At 35.9% G+C, this 18,400-nt stretch overlaps 1 protein-coding gene and 1 long non-coding RNA gene across 2 annotated transcripts; one reads left to right on the forward strand and one right to left on the reverse strand.

Annotated features, from left to right (window-relative positions):
• Positions 1–2,529: 2,529 nt before the first annotated feature.
• LOC128242071 (uncharacterized) lies at positions 2,530–6,400 on the reverse strand. The gene is made up of 9 exons (XM_052959107.1): positions 6,286–6,400; positions 6,093–6,144; positions 5,776–5,858; positions 5,473–5,544; positions 5,235–5,334; positions 3,800–3,894; positions 3,471–3,548; positions 2,949–3,255; positions 2,530–2,768 (listed from the first exon to the last, which is right to left on the reverse strand). Exons 2-9 carry the CDS (start codon positions 6,139–6,141, stop codon positions 2,671–2,673), a joined length of 882 nt encoding a protein of 293 aa, XP_052815067.1. The 5' UTR covers positions 6,142–6,144; positions 6,286–6,400; the 3' UTR covers positions 2,530–2,670.
• A 4,961-nt stretch (positions 6,401–11,361) lies between these two features.
• Positions 11,362–13,375, forward strand: LOC128245139 (uncharacterized). Its single transcript, XR_008263065.1, has 3 exons — positions 11,362–11,851; positions 12,708–12,819; positions 13,272–13,375. It is a non-coding gene; the product is annotated as an uncharacterized LOC128245139 (long non-coding RNA).
• Positions 13,376–18,400: the final 5,025 nt, after the last annotated feature.

The raw sequence follows: 18,400 nt of genomic DNA on the forward strand, positions 1-18,400 counted from the left end.
AAAAGATAAGCAACGATAATTTGATTGATTTTAATGTAGATGGTTTCATGATGGATGGAACAGTTGAAGAAACGCTGGTGTTTAAAAAGGCTGTTAAATGTCACGAAAATGCAAAAACAGTTAGTTTAAAATAACCTCTATGACGGGTGCTTGTATGACGTCATGAGTGATGTCATTGAAAAAGTTTTACATTAAGCTCGATTCGGGCCGCAACATAACTCGGCAGCTGCATTTTGTTTCGACGCCATTTTTTGCAGTGTTCATTTGTTTTGAAAGTGTTGTTTTTTCGAAAATTGACTGGATTACTGGGATTATTTACACGCAATGCCTATTGGGTAATCAATTAATTACCTGTTCAGTCATACTTTAACCATTGTTTGTTTTGATAACTAATTTAAGCCTGAAAATTTGGTAAACATGTTCTTGATAAAAATGAACAGCATCTTCAGCATCAGAGAAAACATATTTGAAATTTCTTTGTTCATTGCATACGACGTAATGGAATCATGTCCATATAAGTCGTATGTTCTGAATAAAATCGACAGAAATAACTACAGTTCGGAGGAGTTAGTCGTTTTAGACATAATTTAGTGCTTTTAATAGTCAAAACAATTGCAGAAAAAACTATTTAGTAAACACATCAGCTTGCCAGGAAAAGACAACTCAGTAGAAAATATGTAAGTTATATGTGGTTTATTTCATGTTTTGGTATTTGTATGCAGCTACGTTATATATGCTAAAATATGTTTTTGTGCAAAAGTTAGCATCGTTGACCAACTTTCGGTCAAAAACCTGGTCGCTCAGCCTTCATTGTTATGATGCGGGCCCTGATAGCGCATATGTAAAGCAAAAAACCGGGCATTAACGGCACGTGAATTTACTGAATAATGCACGTTTTCTACCGATAACGCCCGGGTTTTTGCGTTTTAATACACCACGATAACGGACCGAAAACACACATTTTAAGCAATAATACGTATTTATAATATTCTTGACCTTGAAAAGATAGAAAGTAATCATATAAATAAGGAACTATTTTATCTGTGCATTCATTGTGGTATAAAATTAGGTTGCGATAGCTGTTCTAATTTACCCACCGTTGAGAACAACGAGAGAAAGAAAAAAGAGAAAATGCTCTTGAATAATCAATTTATTTTAGCAGAAATGTAGCTACATTTAAATGAATGTAAATATAAGTATTAAAATTCGACAAGTTGCATTTTATTAGGGTATGGTATGCAATGGCGCAGTTCAAAATATTGGTGGAGTCCACCCATTTTGAACAGCCCCATTGCATACCATTCCCCAATAAAATGCAACATGTCGAATTTTAATCCTTAAGTAGATGGAGATCTCCAGTTGCTTCCCTAGACATATTGACTCATAGCAATGAGTAGATGGAGATCTCCAGTTGCTTCCCTAGAAATATACTCATAACAATGAGTAGATGGAGATCTCCAGTTGCTTCCTTAGAAATCCACTCATAACAATGAGTAGATGGAGATCTCTAGTTGCTTCCCTACAAATATACTCATAACAATGAGTAGATGGAGATCTCCAGTTGCTTCCCTAGAAATATACTCATAACAATGAGAAGATGGAGATCTCCAGTTGCTTCCCTAGAAAAACACTCATAACAATGAGTAGATGGAAATCTCCAGTTGCTTCCCTAGAAATATTGACTCATAACAATGAGTAGATGGAGATCTCCAGTTGCTTCCCTAGAAATCCACTCATAACAATGAGTAGATGGAGATCTCTAGTTGCTTCCCTACAAATATACTCATAACAATGAGTAGATGGAGATCTCCAGTTGCTTCCCTAGAAATATACTCATAGCAATGAGTAGATGGAGATCTTCAGTTGCTTCCCTAGAAAAACACTCATAGCAATGAGTAGATGGAGATCTCTAGTTGCTTCTCTAGAAATATACTCATAACAATGAGTAGATGGAGATCTCCAGTTGCTTCCCTAGAAATCCACTCATAACAATGAGAAGATGGAGATCTCCAGTTGCTTCCCTAGAAATCCACTCATAACAATGAGTAGATGGAGATCTCCAGTTGCTTCCCTAGAAATATTGACTCATAACAATGAGTAGATGGAGATCTCCAGTTGCTTCCCTAGAAAAACACTCATAACAATGAGAAGATAGAGATCTCCAGTTGCTTCCCTAGAAAAACACTCATAGCAATGAGTAGATGGAGATCTCTAGTTGCTTCCCTAGAAATATTGACTCATAACAATGAGTAGATGGAAATCTACAATGGCTTCCCTAGATTTATACTCATGTGTCAACTTTAAGACATTTATTTAATTGCTACTAGACCAAATGACATGAATGGTTAAGATGGTTTGATAAAAGATCGAGTATATTTTCATTGGATATGTGTTTTGTGAATCATGATTTAAATGTAATGTAAATGATGAATACGAACTTAACAACCAATAGTAAATAATGCATTGATGACGGTGAACCAAAATGCAATTTGCTTTTTTATTTACTTCCTTCACAAGTATGAAACAATATTTATTTTTCAATTAGCTTTATTTCAAACGGTTTACTTAACATAGCGAATTGACAACAACAACGAAACAAACAACATTGAGCATACGGCATGGCGCAGGTGGATAATCAAGTCATGTATCGACAAACTCTGCTCGTCAGTCCTACACACACAGCTTACAGAGTTTTGGGCACCTCATCGAATGATGACGGCAAATGGTATCATATGCGCACACGACCGGGCTTTCATCGATGCACGGACCTACATAAACAACATAATAGCCCATGTACATCTCTCACTGCGTGTGTTGTACTGAGATATAAAGGAATACGGGTATATAAGTAGTTTGTCAAAATACAACACTAAATCGGAATTATCTCGAATTATAAACATGTTTAGAGGACAATAGATGAAGATGCAATAATATTAACAACGAAATACCATTGTACAATATTGTCGATAAAGAAGCTGAATTAGTAGTTGTGGCGGCAATCGTTGTTCCACTTGTTATTGTAGAATATTTGGTGGACGTTATGTAAGGGGTTGTGGCGGCAGTCATGGTCCCAGTTTTTGTTTTGGTAATGATAGCAGTTTGGGTCGACGTTATGTTAGGAGTTGTGGAGGCGGTCGTGTACGTGGAAGGGTTCGTGCTGTTCAGGCGTGAGAAGCACGGATCAACAGCGTTACAGAGATTGGAATCACAGCAGTACCTACAGCCTCCTTTTCCGCTTAACTGGCAGGATGCATCCTGTGATACAAATGTTCAGGTTAACATATACGATCATGGTGCCATCGTGCCATTGTTCACTAGTCACATCTAACATTCATTGGGAACGTAACAATATTTTGTAAATGTTACAACACATTTCAACATTTAAAATATGTGAATGTAAAATGATAGAACCTGAAAAAATGGCTTTTTCACCTTGCTTTATTATTTATCAGAATTATCTGATACCGTACTTGTTTGTGAACACATCCTGTGGAATAAAACTTCTCCCCGAGGCCAGAAAACTGAATTTGTGCGGTGATCTGACACACCTAGAAACAGGATCCTTCATGTTATGGTACGAAAAAGGATTCAATTCAACATTTGTCGCCAGGTTAATTCGCTGCGGACGCTTCAGAAAATTAGAAGGAACATTACTTAAGTCACCTGTATGTACTAGTATAAAATTCATTATGCCACCGATTTCACAACTTGAAATCACACTTTGACATTGCAAAAGAGATAACAAAAACGAAACGAAGCTGCACTTGTTTACTCTTATTTCACCACGGTCACTACATACCTCGTCCCTGCCACACTGTTGCACTTTCTCACAGCCATCAGTACCCAGAGAACTGTCACACGAATAGCATACCGGACCATCAGATATATGCAGCTCTGAAATGTTGCAATTATGTAATAAATGCATATTCTAAAACTTTACACTTCCCACACATCTCCATACTAAAATGAAAATCCCCATACACATTGCTTCATGTTCGCCATACAGTGTTCGCTGTAGAATGATAGTCATTGGATGTTTGGTGTCAAATGTTAACTGTACAATGTTCGCATCCATTCGTCACGTTTAGACAGTCAAATAAGGCAACTTCAGTAAAACTGCGATCGCTCGAGGACGCCATGGTCCGAGCTTAAACCTCGAAAGAACCGATGTTTCCGAACGACCCAAGTTTTAATTTTCCAGTCTGTCGTCAAACTGAATGTTTACTTCGATACCGATTATGTATTGCGTTGTAGAAATCACTCACATGTTCAAAGGCTAAATGTAAAACTGTAAAAGAAAAACCAATAAAAGAATAAATATTAAAGTTCATTTTAACCAAAAGCACATTTTCTAAACAAGCACCATTGAAATGTCCGTAAAGAATACTAGCGGTCATGCGTCAACAGTGATAAGCGTTTTTTCACGCCTTATCAAATTGTCAATTGTCAAATGTCTTTGCAATTCTTACAACTTGCGAAAATTTTAACACCCAGCAATTGTGGTTTAATTTGGAACACGTGTTCCAGAAAAAGTGTGAAATTATGACCTCTAGGAAGTCATAAGGTTTTGCGAATAATATGTGTATTTGGGACCGGCTATTGCGCTCCTCGACTTATTTCGATGCAGCAACGGTATATTTTATATGAAAATAAAATAAAAAATGTTCGGGACCAAGCTTTGACCTCGAAGGAGCGTCTGTTCTCGAACAACCGCCTGTTCGAACGACCGCAGTTTTACTGTACATGATTTAGCACAGATTCTTCTCACCTCACCACACAAAGGTTGAGAGAGTATGTGATATCGTACCGATAACGAGGGACCTAGTCATTCTGTATCGTAGTCATCTTGCACCGTCTTATTTTCGGTTATCTTGTACCCTTAGGTCGGTCATGTTTTACCCTTTCGTTGGTCACTTTGTAAGCTTCATATCGATTAATAATCATTTCGTACCCTGTGAAGATTTAGATAGCACGTAATATAATGATATGCAAATTGAACCTGCATTGGGTAAGAAATACCGAATTTACTGAGCTTTCTTTGATAATTCGGACCTTACATTCCGATCATTTAAGAAGAATATTGGGACCACTAATACGAGTATCTAACACTTGTACACCAAATATCAATAGCGAAAGCACTAACCGCGTCATACTTCGTGGGCCTGAATGGACATGACAACTACAAAAGTACATATACCTTCAGGTCTCACTATGATAACTTCGTTTACACCTACCCTGTCCGCAACCTTTCACGTTGCAGAGGTCGCCATGGCAACACTGGGAGCACCCTGCATCCGCGCGCTTGCGGCCTATCACTTGTGATATTGCACAGACCTGCAGCATACATACATAATAATAAATGAAGTTTACTTTTGCTAGCTTAATGTGTTTAAAATACAACACGTACATATGTTAGTGCTCTGAACTCCGAGAGTTTAAACAACTATTCACATAAATCAGAAGTATACTTGCCATTTCATCCATGCATCCCAGGTTGAACCTCCGTGATCCTATCGTGGTGACATATTCTTCGAGATGGCAAAGCTACAAAACATATGGGTTTTGGAGAAAAAACAGTCCTTTTCCTTTAGTCATCAATTCTGCGTAATTTAATGCCTTAAAATCAGCTGCTATTAATTTTCTATAAGTCTAATAACCATATCATTTCTCTTCAAGCACAAAATATGTGGATAACCAATGTAAGATCTTTGTTTAAAAACAACAGATACACCACTTGTTTAAATTAAAACATTAGTGTAAATACCAATTCCAAACCTCATGACTGCCGCAGTGTTGGATTGTCTGACACGTATATGGTCTCGGAGATTCGGTACATTTGAGGCACGTGTAGTTATACCCTGAAGTTGACGTATATATGCATTGGATAAGTGGATGTACAAATGGGGGAACAGCCATAGAATAAAAAGGCGTGTTGAACATAATTGATATTTAATTTCAAACAAAAACAACCTGAAACTCAAGATCAATTCGAGTTACAAACAGAAATAAATCAACACAAATCAACCAACAAAAAACGAGAAATATTTAAAGCCTTAATAGCAATTAATGATTAATTAAAAAATGGAGATTACCTTCAGCTGTATGTGTGCAGAAACAGAAAATCAGCAGTAAAAGCAGCATTATCTGAAAAACAACAACCCGTATTAAGGATGGCTTACCGTCTCTTTCCTCGCAATACGTTGTGTAACCATCACACATAGGAGTTTTACGTTTGAAAACAATAGTTAACAATAGGGCGTGTAAAGGTAGAGCAGTATAACATACCAACTATGGAAAAATGTGGCAACTGCCAGTCGTAAACGATTTACAATTTAAAGTTATGTTATATTCCAAGAGGTACAGATATTTTCAATTACAAGTCCCATTTAAATCGTGTGGCATTTGTGCTAATTTGTCAAACTGATAACATGAATGAACACATCCCTTTAAATGGAGCATTAATAGACTGTCACGAAGGTTTTGTTTAATTGAAACACATATTTTGAACTCATATCACCTGATGCGTTGTTCAATGAAGGTCTGCCATCTTGAAGTACAAAACAACGTTCATTCAGTCCTGTACATAATATAGAGTAAATAATTTACATGAAATAAGTTGTACCATGTTCTGAGTAATAAAAATAATTGCGTGTATTATATATGCTTTTTTGCTTTGTAGTGCTGTGGTTTTGTGATAACCAATTTATGGTGTCTTAAAAGGCTTATTAATCCGCCAATTTTTGGTAGATCTCACCATGTAACAATAATACTGAGGCGCCCCTCATGCATAGTTATAGCTGTCAACTTTTCTACTTTCGGTTTGCTGAGAAATAGTTCTCTGCTATTCATTCTTATAGCTTAATATTCGCTCGTTTTTTATTGCAAAGCTTTATGAACAGTAAACAATGAAGTATTATTAGAGCACATATGTTCCAAAAAATAATGAAAACACTTTTTATTTTAAGATGGGCATGAATACAAAACCAAATTACTACGCCGCTATTTAAAGAATGAAAATTTGGAAGGTCAAATGTGTTAGCAAAACAAATGTGGATACTCATTGGATTTTAACCATTCTTCTTAGTTTAAGACTGCATGTACGCGTGTTTTATAGTAAGGTAATATTCAGTCATCTTACTGTCAGAGACCAGTCTGTTTCGATTTAAAATGTTTGTTTTCCAGATAAAGAGTAAATGCCACGCTAGTTTGTTGACACATTTTGAGGTGTAGGTGGGGTAAAAAATATCGGATCTATCTGTAAATTGTGTGAATTCTCCAGAAAGCTCATTTTACTTACTACAACGGTTAACAGTTCAAAATACATTTGAACGAGGATATAAAATTTTATTTATGTTCGAACAGTTGTTTTTGTCTGTAATTTGTTTGGTATGAAAGCAAATGTTCGAACATTCAGCTTCAAAGATCAGTAAAATGTTTGATAAACGGGATAACTGGTAATAAATGGTAAGTTGTTAATTTCCAATTATATATTTATTTAAATTTATAAAATATTTCTTTCTTTTTTTAACATTTTTTGACATAATTTACTGAAGTCCAATGTTCTGTTTTGATCAAGGCAGGTACATGTAACAACAAAGGAATTTAAAAGTAGTTCTTAAAAAGTTGATATTTTCACTCCTTATTTTGCAGTGAAAAATATCAAATTGATATTTTCACTGTTGTTATTTCACTGTTATTTCATCGTAAAGCATGAAAGAAATATAAACTATTTGAAACAGATTTACATGACGTAATTACAAAAATGGGTAAAAGAAACCAACATTGAATTTCCAAACCGACAGCAAAACGCATACCAAAAGAATACAGGGGCAATTACTGCGTCTTTTAATTTACAAGAATCCATCTATCACAATATTCAGCTCCACAACAAAGTATACGTCGCTATGCTCGACACAAAAATGGCCTTTGACACTGTATGGTTAGATGCAATATTTTACAAGATTGCAGGACTTGAAATTCAAGGCAAAATTTGGTCCCTTATAGTTGACGCGCACAGTAATATGTATAGTTGAATCATTGCAAACGGTTTAACCTCCGAGTTCTTTCCCGTGTTGCAAGGTAAACGCCAAGGGGGAATTATTTCAATTTGGATATATAATCTGTTCATAAATGGACTTTTAGATTCACTGGAGCGAGTGGACAAGGTTTAAATGTTATAAACGTAATAACAAGTAACACTACGTTGGCTGATGACATCGCGTTAGCGGCAATTTCACAAAATGGTCTTCAAAATCTACTGAACATTACATACTATTATATATGTAATTATAGATACATAATAAACTCGACAAAAAGTTTTGTAATGGTTTTCGTTGACACTGCCAAAAATAAAACGAACATTAATTTCTATCTAGGGCCAAACAAAATTGAACGCACAGATAAAATAAGACATGTAGGTATACAACTAACGACAAAATGACAGACAATGATAAAATATCGGTAGCGTGCAAGAAAGCGGAATCATCGTTCTATTCCCTACTATCAATCAACATAGGAACGTTTCACATCAATCCCCTTACATCAGCATCGTTAGTGTCAAAAATTTGTATACCAACACTTCTTTTCGGAGCAGAACTCTGGAACAATCTAACAAAATCAAACTGCATGCAATTAGATCGTTTTATACGAATGGCGGCAAAAACTATTCAACGATTTCCCATTCGAACACGAACCGATATCTGTTTAGCGATGTTAGGCTGAAATGTTGGTGTATAATACGGAATTAGACAATTGGAAACAAAGAGTTCAAAGTGACGCAACTTTTTGTCGCTTCATGCTCCTACATACAAGAATCGAACCGGCCATTATATGGACTTGTGCAAACGATTTTCAATCAAGGCGACATGCTCTTGAAGTTAGTAAACTTTGGATTGAACCTAGCATATACGAAAATAAGTCAGTTATGTTATGTCACGCGTGTGGCGTTATTATAAATAATGCCGTAAAGCATGTTCTATTTTCATGCAAATTATCGTCTGATATTAGAAATAATTTTAAAAATACGCTTTCAGAAAACTTTCCTCACGACATATGTTCGTTGATTTCGTTTGGTAATGAGGAGGCAAAGTTGCAATATTTGATTGGAAAAAAACATTTAGCTTTCATAGATAAGAAGGTACACAAACATTTCTTGAGAATAACAATTCACTTTGTCTACAAATGCTTAACTATCTTGAAAATACATTTCAAGTTCAATTAGCATGTAAACATAATGCACCTATCAATATTTTGCCCCAGGGGGGGCGGCGGGCATACACGGGACTTTAGACAGAAGACAATTCCCGACAGGCGGGAATTTGACACGCCGAATAATTCCGGGTCCCGGGTTTTAGACATAAGACGGATTTTACATCTCGGTACCCGGAGTTGTATAGACAACCGTATTTCGTATCCCGGTACCCGGAGTTTAGACAACTGTACCGTCGCACTAAAAAAATGGCGGAAAAACTTTCACACGTTTCATCCTTCTCAGTTAAAGAGATGTGTGAATGGGTGGATAGCATCTCAAAAGATCTCACAACCATATTTAAAGGTACAGTATTAAATATAAACAGGAAATGTTCATCATTACTATAATTTATTTTGGCATATCGTATTAAAGTTCCATTCTATTGCCATGTGTTTTTGCGCGCACTGTCCTTTACGATTTTGACATAAAGTCCGTTTTGATCAATTTCTTCTTTTGTCACTATGTTTTCAAATGCCCTCTGCTGCAGTCTCGTCAAAAAAGCGTCTATATGAGGGAGAGTTGGATGATAAGTTCATGATAAGTTGGATATTGAAATAACCTGGCACAAATATTGGTAACTTGTCAGCAGATAATACATCTCATCCAAGACCCAGGGCCCTACCTCAAAGGTCAAGGTCATACTCGGATATTAAAGGTCAAATATTGATATGTCATTTTGGGCTGGATCTTTGTCATGTCAAGTGGGATATTGAAAATAACTTTGCACAATATGTGTCACATGAAGATATTGCATTGTATCCAAGGCTCAGGTCTCTACCTCAAAGGTCAAGTTCTCACTCTAGAGATTAAATGCCATGGTCCTTCGAGATCATGAATTTCAATGCGTTTAGTTTTGAAGATTGAATACCGCTTCAGCCGGTGCTAGGGGGCGTGAGTAGTGTTGCATCGTTAATTACTACTCAACTGAACAGACTCAATAAAACCGAGTCTGCAATTTTCTCTATATGAGTTGTTTTTCTTGATCTTGAAGGATCACCCTTTTACATAATTTATAGAAATAATTTGTTATATAATATGATATCATAATCTGTTTATTACTTGACCCAGTGTATTGATATTTACAACTTGCAATCCTTATGACAAAACCTTCACTTTGAATTGTTCATTTGTCCCCTGGACCACAGCCCTGGTGCCTGGGGCAGACTGGGTGGGATCATAGTTCTTTTTTATATTTTGTATTTCTTTTTGTTTAACCCTTTACAAAGGTCATCTTTTAAACCATTTCATGTTTCAACGTTTTAACTTACCTACAAACATTCAGCGTGGTGATGCGCAATGGCTTGCATTGACAAATTCTTGTTTCAATTCTATCAAATTGTTTATAGGGAGTCGAGTTGCCACCCTCTGACGTTTTACAGAGGGCACATACAGATGGCAGTACAGATGCAGCCCTACTTAGTAAAGAGTGTACTTTACCAGTGGGAGAGGTTTGTATCAACCACTTTAGCCGGCCTCAGTAGTTATGCCCCCCACAAAGTGGGAGGCATATAGTGATTGCACTGTCTGTCCGTCCATTCGTTCGTTCGTTCGTTCGTCCGTCCCGTTTCGTGTCTTAGCCATAACTTCTATATTATTGAATGGATTTGAATCAAACTTCACAGAATTGTAAAGCACCATGTTTCTAGGATATAGATGCTTAACGCAGGTAAAACCCTGTTTAAATCTTAGAAAAGAATAATGGGGATCACCTGTCACTTCAGAAGTATCAGTTATTATGCAAAACAACCCATACTTTTGCTATTTTTGCTATTAAACTAGCTTCGAATGAAGTATTAAACATTTTTGACTTTACAACAGTTGATTGATTGATTGGGATATAACGCCGTTTTTAACAATTTCTCAGTCATATCACGGTGGCCAGTTCACCTACTCATGTGTTTCCTGGTTTTCTCACACCAGTAATTCACACAACAATCTCCCCAAGACGAATGACGTTTGTTGCAATGACTTTTTTCAAAGGTCGGAAAGAAAGTTGGCCTAGCAGGGATTCAAACTCAAAGCCCCTAAATTGGCAACCCGGATTGTTACCGACTGAGCTACTGGGACTCAACGTCTTTACAACAGTATATTTCCATAAATATTTCCTACCGTGAACTAATGCAACCCCTCGTGATGCTGCAATTGTGAATTTCGGTTATCATTCTGCCCACAAGGGTAGCTGTGGTCGAGTTGGTAAGATTATTATATGGAGCTATAATCTGTTTCTTCCATTCCCTAGCATGCATAGTTGGTTTACAGAATCGACAGATTGAGCCATAAAAAATCTAATAAATGGTCTATAATAGAGCAGTATCGTTTAAAGTTTCAAATACATTGATTTGTTTGTAATTGGGTCAATATGGTTAAGGCTATGCCGGACGCGTTTTTTCATCTTTAATGGTATATTTTTGTTTAATTAAAATTTAATTTAATCTATGTGCGCTATATTTAGGTGTTTGTTCCAAATTGATAAATGTGAATTTATTAAATGTTGATTTTGTATGGAAACAGGTTAACATTTGGTTGGAGCACCTCAACAATGTCGCTGCAAATAGAGAAAGGGGCCAGGCAAAGGCTGCAGAGACACGGTCTCTGAAAAAGGTAAAGCATTCATATCATGACAGGTACATCAAGAACAAATGTCTCAACAATAAAGAAGTGGCTTTACATTAACATGTCTGATTTGCTTAAATCGAAAACTTTTAAATTGTAAAGAGAATGTCTGTACAAACTGGAACTGAACTCTAATGGCATTTTTTCACCTCCAAACACAACACCCCATATATCTACCATTAGAATTAAAAACAACCTATTTTGTTTTATTTGTTGTCAAAATATATGTTGAAAAGTTTGGTAAAGTCATGTTATAATTTACTAAATAAAGTTAGTTTTCTTATTAGGTAAGCTTTTGTGATCGCACGGTCTCCGTAGTTGTGGTCGTCACGGTTTTATTTATAGCAATTGCTTCAGATGACTCCTGAACCAATGGTCGAATTTCAAAATATTTTCCTTGGGTGACCCTCTACCAAGTCTCAGATTAAATCTTTTCATCTACGTTGAATAATTAAGGTCCCTAGGTCAAATCTTAAAAAAAAACGTTTTATACTCTCTACATGCCACATTTAACATCCAATCCTCATGTATGAAATACGGGCAAAATGTGAGTCTACATGAAATGTAGGCTAAGTTTGAATTTGGGTTGCGTGGGGTTAAAAACTATGTATTCGGTCAAATTTTAGTAAAACCTTGTATACACTTCAAAGGCCACATTTTTCACCCAAACATACTGGTATTTTGTCAGAATGTTTGTTTCCATACAACTACCGGTACTACAAGGAACTACTGATACTGTTGCTCCTCCTCTGTCATGGGAATGTCTAAGTCTTTGTATTGTGATCTCAGGCTAGCGATATAGGGACTATTGGCTCTCTTGTTAAATAAAGCTTTGTTTTTCTAGAAAGAGTTGAGGACAGAGACAACTCCTGGTGGTGCTGCCACATCGACTGCGACTACCCATAGAAGTTCCGCTAGGAGCCCAAACCATAGCCAGGCTCAGAGTGCACCAGACAGTGAGTACCCATGCTACTCAGCTTAATAGTTATATATTTTACATATAATATTAGAATATTTATACTCCCAAAAAGTCAGAATTTTTTATATATTTTTTTTTTTTGGGGGGGGGGTTATGTAGGAATATGTCCATAACATCTTTTCAGTGCAACTCCTCCTAAACCGCGCAATGACTTTTGTTTAAACTTTACTCAAAAGGAGTACATGTTATGTAGATTTTAAGAGTTGTATTGTCTATTCAGCACTATACTTTATGTATGTATAAATATTTTAAGTTTACATAAAACCCTTTATAATACACAGCTGGAATCAAAATATACTTATAAATTACTTTTGTGCAATTGTATACTCAAACACCATGTACTCCTGCCAAAGCATGGTTATTATCTATCCCAGGTACCACAACCTGCATACTATAAAATCATGCTTAATTGAGTAACTTCTGTTTCAGATATCATGGTAGATGTTTCGAGGTTTGGACGGAGGAGGGTACCAAAAAGATTTGATGAATATATTATGTAAAAACAATAAAAATAAAAATAAAAAATGAAGTTCACAATGTTCTATATATTTTTGATCCTAGTGATTGGTCTATTTTTAGATCACCTAGAGCCAAAGGCTCAAGGTGAGCTATTCTGATCACTGCCCACTTTCATCCAAGTTTTCACAGGAATGTTCCTTTGGTGGACCTCTTTCAAAAATGTACTGGCCTGGCACGGCTTTCACAAAGCATCTCGAGTCGATATCTTGCTAAAACTAAAATTTCAACATTGGATATCTCATTCAATTGTATTGCCACTGCACTAAATTTGTGTCTGCTTGTGAAACTCCCATGTTTCACAGGCAGACAAAATTATTAGCAATAATATTGAGGTCATTATTTGATATTGAAATTTTGAGTTTGAGCACGATCTCGACTCAAGTCGCTTTGTGGAAGACAGGCCTGGTACTGGTTTGTTTTAAATACCAGGGATCATGAAAAAGTAATCTGTTGCCGTGATATAACTGAAATAATGTTGAAAATGGCGTAACACTCACCCCACACTCCTCAAAAAAACACAACAATATTAAAAACAAACACAACAAAACAAACATTTTCTTCAAGCTCTTTCATTTAATATCAAATACAGTGGTGTTTTTTGCTCCTGAACAGAGAAATAAGAAAATGAATGCAAACTATTTGTAACATTTAAAACATTTAAAACAAAAAAAAAGCCTACAGAAAAGGGTTAACCAGCTAACAACAAAAAGTTAGTGCATTTTTATACACCAAACTGTTAGTGCATTTTATACATTTATTCTTGCTTGAGGGAACCATGTTACTGATTTTTTTAAAAAGAGGTTTAGTTTCATTATTACTCCAAATGTGGTATTTATATCCCCTGTGATTTCCAAATATATGTTATAAAATTCATTTAAAGGCAAATTGCAAAAGTATCAAGGTATGAAATGTGACAAACAAATATGTGTTGGGGTTGCCCCTTTCTGTAGGACAATTTTTTTTTAAACGGCGCATTCAATGTGTACTTTATCTCTTCACATCCAAATAATTTTATTGACTTTATCATTGCATGACAGAGATAATAATTGAAGAGAACTTTCTAAAAATGTATACTTTTATATACTTTCTGACATTCTTTTTTAAGTTCCAAAATATAGCAAAGGGTAGTCATCCCTTTGAATATAAAAACAGTAATGCTGAAGTCATTTATTTTATAAAGTTTTGTTTTATTAAACCTAGGAAGTAGGTAGGGAAACGTTTTGATGTGCTTTCCATCAGAATAGATAAAATGGTGCAACTTTTTTCTCCATATATTTAAAAAGCATTGGTTGGAATGAATAAAACAACTGTCATCTGGATGACATTTCTGGCTGGCTGACTTCTAGCTCTTTCATGTCGGGTGAAAAAAATGCTTATCTGGCAATATTGGCACTAGGTTTGCCTTCATCCATCTATCCCCGGGACATTAGATACACAAAGCATCTCCCACTATGGGGATTTAGACAAAAGTATTGGCTCCAGGGTGGGGAATTAGACACCCAAAAGGAAAACTTGTCTAATTCCCCTGGGTCTGCCCGCCGCCCCCCCCCCCCCCTGGGGCAAAATATTGATAGGTGCATAAGCAAGATTTCGATGATGACTCTTATGATTTTTTGATCGGAAGTGATATTTTATTGATTGCATATTTATGTAAGAATTTGTTTGCTGTATGATAATACCAAATAATAATATCTGTAAACTTGTTTCGAGTCCCTGCTTGCACAACAGTTTATCGTGATAATGTAACATTTATGCTTGATCGCATATGCATTTTTCTCTCTTTTTTGATATAAACATATTCTTTACAAATGCACATTTTGTCATATTGTGTTATCTTTCTGCTTGCAAATGTATATCTGATCGTATCATTAGTATATCTTCAGATGTACATATCATGACATATTTCTTTTTGTTTATTTTGTTAACACATGCATTTATATATTTATATGTTAATTAATATATGTATCTCGATCAGAGGAAATAAAGAGCATATATATATCTCACAAATACGCTTCGTTCTCTTGGAACGCTAAGTTTATATAGAAGCTTCAAAAGGCAACCGACACCTGAGTTTTGACGAATTAGCTATTTCAGGGTCGGAGTGTGTTGGTACATGAGGCCAATATTGTTATTTTTACTGTTAATAAGTAACTGATTATTGGCATACAGAAATAATATTATAAGTTACGGGGTACGTACTAACCCCGTAACGTATATATCACGTCGACAACCTGTTTACATGTTTAAATGTTTCATTTATTCATCGGAATCGGAAAATATACGCCATTTTGGTACGATATAAATTTGGTGACCCAATATGTTAAAATATTGTGGCACCGCGTGACCAGTCCTGGACTAATGACGTTGCGTCATTTATGTTGTAGGTGTGATATATTGTTATATTATATAGACATATATAGTGATACTGGGTACAAAGTACGTTGAGATTGACAAGTTATTACCAATAAATCACCAAGTCACCAATGAATGTGTTCACTTATCAAAACTTAACTTAAGGGCCGGTAGCGATGCAAAGGTGTGTGGGGAAGGTAAAAAACTAAAAAGTTAAAAAAAGCAAGTTTTATTTAGCTTTGAGGAACGATCTTTTTTGGGAGTGAAACATTTATTCTTAGCGACATGTTTTCGGTCAGGTAGAAGTTAAACAAATTTTACAAAAAAATATTTGAACAGGTTTTGGATCAAAAAGCATTCACATTATAACGGAAATGTCTGTCGACATTAGTACTTCGTTTTTATGTCAAAATGCCCCAGACTACCTATTCAACAATGTCTTGAGAGATTTTGATGATATCTTGTCAAATATGAAAGTTTTAGAAAAAAATGCAATTTCGTGCATGAAATTCATTTTCGGGTTACAAAAATGTATATATCTGTTTTAAAATAGCTGCAATCAACACAAAGCCACAAGAGAATGTGGATTGGGCAGTTCCGAAATTTGACTCACATACATATTCTTTTTGTATTAAGACAGTTCCGGGAAAACGTAAGTGCTGTTTGATTGGAAATATGATAAAATATTCATTCGTAAAAATGCTCAAATCCTACTTATAGGTTTTGCATAAGATATATGAGTCATGCTTGTTAAATTTTGAATCTCACAACTAAATAGAAGTTGATTAACATTTAAAATTTTGGTCCCTCAATCGACTTTTGCATCGCTGCCGACCCTTAAACTTTTGTGTTTTCTTTACTTGAAAATATGCAGAACAGTCACGTTGCACAATTTCATCACGAAACCTGCCATGGATATTTTTAACTTTCAGTAGTCTAAATTCAATGAGGGCCGAGTATAAACATTTAGGATTTTTACTAAAATTGTCATCCTGTAAGAGAAGTTGCTCCACTGGCACGAAATGTATTACGAAAAGAAGCGTATCCATTAAGTATTTTACCAAATATTATTAAAATAATTTACAGTAATTGTATAACATTTGTTACTGTAATATAACCAAGTATTCAAATATTCTAACAGTAAGGTTACAATTATGCGCCTAAATTTGCACACGTTTAAACCGTTCAGTTAATAAAATTGATGAAACGTATCCGCCTGTATGTTCAAATTCAGGAGCTCGGCAAGAAACCACATGAGGAGCGGATGCGACAGAAGGCGTGGAAAGAGACGTTATTTCTGGTGTATGACAAACATACACAGAGCTCCGTCTCCGTTGACAACTTGTCTGTCAAGTATGAGGTAATGATGCGAATCTATTCCCAGCAAGAAGACAGCATACAGTTAGCCGTTGAAGTCCCGTCATCGGCTACCCCGTGGGGATCAATCTACATGACCTGTACATACGCTGCCGCAGCATTAGTTCACTGCATATCCCGGACGCTACGAAGACTATACACCGTTAATTTACGACGATCGCGCTCAGTTTTCAACTTTTGGCGTGGATAATGACGTCCAATGCCGTACCTTCGCAATGTGTCGCGACACTTCTCACGAGATAGTTGTCAGTTCATCGAGGTACTTCGTGGGCCGCCCGCTTACGCTGCCCCAGAATAGGTAACCGGACATGGACAGCGGAGACGCCGACAGCGTCCCTTCCGACGACAGGACGCCCGACACGTGGATTTAAACAGTCTTCGTTATAAACAAGTATTACGAAACTTTGTTAACGATTCTTTATACTTCTTTCTGCATCCAGTGTCAAAACAAATGTTTGACGTTCATTGTATCATTGTCTTTAATGTAACCAAAGTAGTATTTCTAGTCATGAATAGAACTAATGGTTATTTGTTCGAATTCATTGAACGTATGTGATTTAGATGTAATATGCGTGACTATTAGACCACAAATGCATTCAACTTGCAAACTTCAGTGTTTTTTGTGTTTTCTTATCTTGCAAAAGAATGTGCAATAGATAGTTTTTTTCAATAAGTTTGATGTTGTAGACTTTTAAATGCATTCTTAAACGTGTTAACAGTTTGCATATGATTTTTTTGGTTGTTTCCCTAGACTAAAACTCAGAGCAATGTGTAGACGGAAATCTCCAGTTGCTTCCCTAATTTTATACTCATAACAATGTGTAGATGGAAATCTCCAGTTGCTTCTCTAGATTTATACTCATAACAATGTGTAGATGGAAATCTCCTGTTGCTTCCCTATATCTATACTCATAACAATGTGTAGATGGTAATCTCCAGTTGCTTCTCTATATCTATACTAATAACAATGTGTAGATGGAGATCTCCAGTTGCTTCTCTATATTTATACTAATAACAATGTGTAGATGGAGATCTCCAGTTGCTTCTCTATATCTATACTCATAACAATGTGTAGATGGTAATCTCCTGTTGCTTCCCTATATCTATACTAATAACAATGTGTAGATGGAGATCTCCAGTTGCTTCTCTAGATTTATACTCATAACAATGTGTAGATGGAAATCTCCTGTTGCTAACCTATATTTATACTAATAACAATGTGTAGATGGAGATCTCCAGTTGCTTCCCTATATCTATACTAATAACAATGTGTAGATGGAGATCTCCAGTTGCTTCCCTAAATTTATACT

This window comes from Mya arenaria, chromosome 8, assembly GCF_026914265.1.
Source record: "Mya arenaria isolate MELC-2E11 chromosome 8, ASM2691426v1".
In the NCBI taxonomy this organism is placed as follows: Eukaryota; Metazoa; Mollusca; class Bivalvia; order Myida; family Myidae; genus Mya; species Mya arenaria.

Excerpts from the sequence above, each read along its gene's own strand:
- LOC128242071 (XM_052959107.1), bottom strand. The coding sequence starts at position 6,141 with ATGCTGCTTTTACTGCTGATTTTCTGTTTCTGCACACATACAGCTGAA. Across the intron at positions 5,335-5,472 it reads TGGGATGCATGGATGAAATG|GTCTGTGCAATATCACAAGT; the intron begins GCAAGTATACTT and ends TGTATGCTGCAG. Across the intron at positions 3,256-3,470 it reads CAGGATGTGTTCACAAACAA|GATGCATCCTGCCAGTTAAG; the intron begins GTACGGTATCAG and ends TTTGTATCACAG.